General features: G+C 38.1%; 1 protein-coding gene across 1 annotated transcript in view; it reads right to left on the reverse strand.

Annotated features, from left to right (window-relative positions):
- Window positions 1–2,053: 2,053 nt before the first annotated feature.
- Window positions 2,054–5,242, reverse strand: part of LOC106963730 (voltage-dependent T-type calcium channel subunit alpha-1H-like) — a 16,784-nt gene continuing 13,595 nt past the window's right edge. The window contains exon 3 of the mRNA XM_015058802.1: window positions 2,054–2,713. Within this exon, the coding sequence (XP_014914288.1) occupies window positions 2,081–2,713 (633 nt within the window). The 3' untranslated portion in view covers window positions 2,054–2,080. The remainder of the gene's footprint in view (window positions 2,714–5,242) is intronic.

Consider the following 5,242-nt stretch of genomic DNA (forward strand, 5'->3'; position numbering starts at 1 on the left):
AGAAAAGACAAGCCAAAAGAGAACTAGAATTAAACATCTTACAGCTATTTAAAGAAGAAGGTGAAGAATACAGGAAAAACTTAAAACAGCAGCTTGTTGAGCTTAAACATAATTATGAAAAACCCAAAGATGGTCAAATGAACCCTGCTGGCTTATATCCAGCCCTGACAGGAGTCCTGAATGTTACAGGTGATTTCGGATACAGGAATGATGATCAATTTATGGACTTTAGACAAAGTAACCCTGACCCACCGCAAAAGAATGAGCCGGAAGCTCTATCAGATAAATCATCAACAGTGCACGCACCACTATCAACAGTAGTTCAAACACCAGCTCCACCCAGAGGTGCACCACAGACAAGCGCAAGCTCTACAGACAGTAGCGCGATTAATAAGCACTCAAAAAGCATGCAACCAACGACGTCATATACAAATGCGAATGGCTACAAGCCAGCTGGCAGATATGAGGAAATTGATCTTGGGGACTGTATACAGATGGATGACCAAGGACGGTGAACATCAGACGGACTAAGCACATGGCCGCCCAGACCAGTGAACTGACCACTTCATGACCAATTCAAAGGACTGCTGAGCTCAAGGACAAGTGATGCCTGAACTAAAAGCGCTTATGGGATGTTGAAAAATCTAAAAGATTCAAGGGAAATGAAACCGAACCGGGTTAGAATGTGTGAGACATTATGAGCGAGTATGAATAAGAGAGTGAGTATGAATGACAATGTGAGCATAAGAGTGCGTGGATGAGCACAAGCATTAAGCGACAAATACTTTTATTATGATTAGTATTTCAATCACACGATCACTCTGATTGTATGTGCGTTATGGACATTTCCTCATCATTTGTATTCAAGATTATGTATCAGTGTTGAAGTATTAGCTATTATCATGAATATCTATGATTTGGGTCACTATGGATCCATGATTGTATTACATTTGTGCCAGATTATGGGATACTGGCGGTCGCCCATGGCGAGCGGGGACCATAAGGTAGTTTTTTCGCTAGAAATAACACAAAGCAACAAAAAGGCCAACAGGGTTTTTCAATCTTATACAAATGGAAGAACAATCATGGAAGCAATGACCAAGTGTCATTGTATTGGAATTATTATATTAGTTACAGTTACTCATGAAAACATTGTTTACCCCCACTATTCATTTATTTCACTTTAAGTGACCTTTATATGTATTTCTAAGGTTTATACACAGAATTATGTTCACAGGAAGCCATGTAAACTTAGGACAGCAATTAACAAAAACACCTGCTAAGGTTAATTAGGATTCCACTTGAAAGCGGAATAGGGGGGATTATGTAAGAGCGGAAAGTTGTTTTTGCGAAAGGATTTTGGCGCCTCTCTAGGTCAAACTGACCTGACTCATTTCCTTCCATTTGCATGCAAAGCACAAATGGAACCAAAAACTGACTTGGAAAGGACAGGTGTTTGGACAGATGAGATCAACAATCTGACATAAATTGTCCTATTCAGCAATTCTGAAATGGAGCAGATGTTGAGTTCATGAGGTCTCAAATATTTTAAAGGTCGTCCAATACACACTTAGTATAAGGCACGCCAGAATCTTTACGCAAATCAAGAGTAGCAACACCATTGGTTGAAACTCTCCAACTCACATCAGTAAAGATGAGAGTGCATAAAAAAGGGTGATGTTAAGAATACGGGGAGATTTTTTGTTGAGACTTTGGAAGATTTTTGAGTATTGAACTGATGAAACTGCAATGAGGAATCCGTGGTAGTGTAATAAATCTTCGGCTTGTCTATGGCCTAGCAGCAAGAACTCCGTCTCCGTGCGTTATTTCTTTTACTTATATATTTAAGAGTTTAGCCACCTTTCAATTCTCCAATAGACTCGGCAGGAACTTTAATGTTTTTGATTGTTGATTCAATGTTGCATAACTGTGTTTTTGTGTTTAATGATGTAAAGCACTTTGAAATGCCTTGCTCCTGAAATGTGTTATACAAAAATAATTTGATTAATTAAATAAATTACTGGTATAAACATTCTTTCTTTTGAAATCCTCCACTTGCACTTCTGTAACTCCCTCAGTATCATGTGGGAGCTCTCAAACACAAAAATACACACTCAATCAACTCACCACACTCGAGCACCAGCTGTGGCAGTCTGTTGATAGTATCCATAGCAACTGTCCTCTTCTGGTCCCGGTCCTTTTCATCCAGGTGACTGAGAAGGGGCGATATGAAGGGATAATTAAAGCTGGTCCCTCTGTTGCTGACGGCCAGCTGTGGTTGAAGCTGCTGCAACTGATGATGATGATAGTGGTGCTGCTGGTGATGGAGATGATAAACTTGATGAAAGTGTGATAAGTCATTGGGGGCATGGCCTGAGTGCCGGTTGGCGAGTCCATTCATCTCCCCAACTCCGCTCCCTCGAGCCGACCCGGCCCCTTTCTGGCAGATGCAAGAGCAGCGGAGATGCAGGCGAATCCAAGCACTCCAGCGTAACAGCCGGCGCCATGCCTTCCGACCCAGGTGGGCCAGGTAGCGGATGATCTCCTCGTAGCAACTTCCAGGCTGACTGTCGCTGGCCAGTGTGGAAGCTGATTGGTGGAGCTGCTGGGCGCGCTGCTCTGATTTCATTAAGGCATGTTCTCTCTGTTTTGTTTCAGAAAACTGGGTAGCGATGACAACCAGGCACAGGTTGATCATAAAGAAGGAGCCAACCTGCACAGTAAAAAAGCCTGTGTTAATTTAACGCGCACTATGGCTGTAGTGAGACAATAACCTCACAATATGATACGATACACAATATTCTGCTCACTATACAATATATATCACGATATTCGGCAAATGTTATGTTTCGATACGCTTTTGAGATTTTCTGAAATATTTTAGAGGGACAGAGTGATTTTGGTGACATTTTCTGACTATTCTATAGACTTGGATTGTATTAACTTAACAATTTAACTGAAAACTGATTAAAATCACCAACTATACAATACCTGGCTCTGATTGGACAGAGACTTAGAGTCTACAGCTCAACAAAATTAATCAAAGATGCAGTGAGAAAATTAGTTTCTGTCATTTAATTCATGTGAATTTGACATAAAACTGAAAGTTTCAACAGTGATCCGGGAGCCGAGTGGGGAGATTATCAGCCTCTGTAGACTCTCAATATGCAAATGATTGCACTTATTTTATTCTGTTGGACATACTGGGATTGCATTTTGGACCTTGATTCACAGAAAAACATAAAAACAGATTTCAAAAATTGTTTTCATTGTGAAACCCTCAAATATTCATAACAAATGGTTTTTATAATCTAGGATGAGAATATATACTGTACATTGCTTAAACTGATGTAAAAAGTTGAAAGCAACATAGTTTTACAACATTATTAGCATGAAAATGCAACCACTAAGCTAAAAACAAATTAATAAGTGGATGCCACAGATTGTTCCAATATCCAAACTGTGCATTAATTTTGCGATCTCACTGCTTTTGCCGCTACTCCATTCCTGCTTATATTGGTGTTAAATTTGTTAAAAGTAATACCTACTCCTAAGGAGAGAGATCAATCAACTTGACAGTCATGTTTTTGGACTGTGGGAGGAAGCCGGAGTGCCTGGAGAGAACCCACGCATGCACTGAGAGTACATCCAAATGCCACACCCAGACCAGGAGTCAAACCCAGGACCTTCTTGCTGCTAGGCAGCAGTGCTACCAACTGGCTATTTGGCTATTCAATACATTTGACTCAAATCGAATTAAGAAGGTGAATCTTTTGTTTTGTGGGTAATTTCACACAAATTGCACAGATTTCTCAAGATGACAACTTGTGCGAGGGAATTAAAAAGAAATCCCCACATCCTGTTTTAGGCTTAAAATTAGCACACTCTAAAAAGAAATGAGTTGTGAACCAACTTAATTGAATTGCTTAATTTGGTAACAAGTAATTAAATTAAGCTTATCCAACTCAATTTAATAAAATTTCTTTTAAACTGAATTCATTAAGTCTGTTAAAATGATAAATTTAAAGGGATCCTCGATTAGTTATAAAAATAGACCTTATTTAGGAAATATTTATTTTAGATGTAAAAATAATACATATACATAATATATAATTTTTAATAAAATATTTTCACAGGAATGTTGCCTTGTTGTTCACACTGCAATGCATTCTGGGTAAATGACGTGTAATGGTCCAACTACCTGACTCCCTCCATTCAAAACAGTGATGAGTAACGTTATTAAGCCTTTTTAATTTGAACTGGAGCGCATTGAAACCAATCAGAATATAGAAAAAACAAGAGAATAACATTGATGAAGAGGACCAAACAGAGGAAGAGGAGGGTGATTCTCTGAATTTGGTACATTTTGGGGTCTCGGGTTATATACCACAATATACACCACAAAAAATTGTGTTTTTGAACACTGCATCCATTGAAGGACTCTTTGAACCTCCAAGAAAATATGTTTCCCCACTTTATGCATGAAATCCCAAACATGATTATGAATTTCTTTGTTATTTAGGTTGCTTTAAATTCAACCCCATAACATGACAATTTCATTCCACTAAGAGTATATAATTCTATAACATAATTAAACTAATTGTTCCAGTTCCTTTGTATTGGTAAGAGAATAAAATAATTAACTTTTGGCTCGTTATATTCTCTTGTGCTCCCGGATTCAATGATTCCATGCGTGGAAACAAAAGCCACATAGAGATGACAGTAAATGCTCCACATCCTACATTTTCAGAGTTTATCCTAACATTTAAATCATAAATTGACATTGACAACACAGACACTTCAAACACACTAAAACAGACATTCATTTACCTGAGAAAGGCTCATTTACCTGAGAAGAAAGAAAAAGAAAAGCAAAGACGTCTTTGGAGAAATTCCAAAGAGCAAACTCTGATTCGTTACTCCTGTGTACAAACTTTTATAGTAAAGGCGTATTTTTGTCTTTAATTTATTCAAATAAGGCGCACCTTTGCTCATCCAACCAGGAGCTGTCTTGGACCCTCTTTAAAGTTGGGTGATTCTTTTTTTGCGGCAACATTCCATGTCCCCTTGTTTTGCTTACAATTATTTTTTGTAAAATCTCCCAAATATTTACAACAATGTATTTTAATTATACATTTAGATATTTGCCATTATTCAAATATAAATGAAATGCCTTTTAAATATTATTTTGTTCTTTACACACCTTTTTGGTGACCGACATGCTTAATTTCATTGTGTCCCC

The sequence above is a fragment of the Poecilia latipinna genome, unplaced genomic scaffold, assembly GCF_001443285.1.
Source record: "Poecilia latipinna isolate Pla-1442-1.1 unplaced genomic scaffold, P_latipinna-1.0 Scaffold1573, whole genome shotgun sequence".
NCBI classification, from domain to species: Eukaryota; Metazoa; Chordata; class Actinopteri; order Cyprinodontiformes; family Poeciliidae; genus Poecilia; species Poecilia latipinna.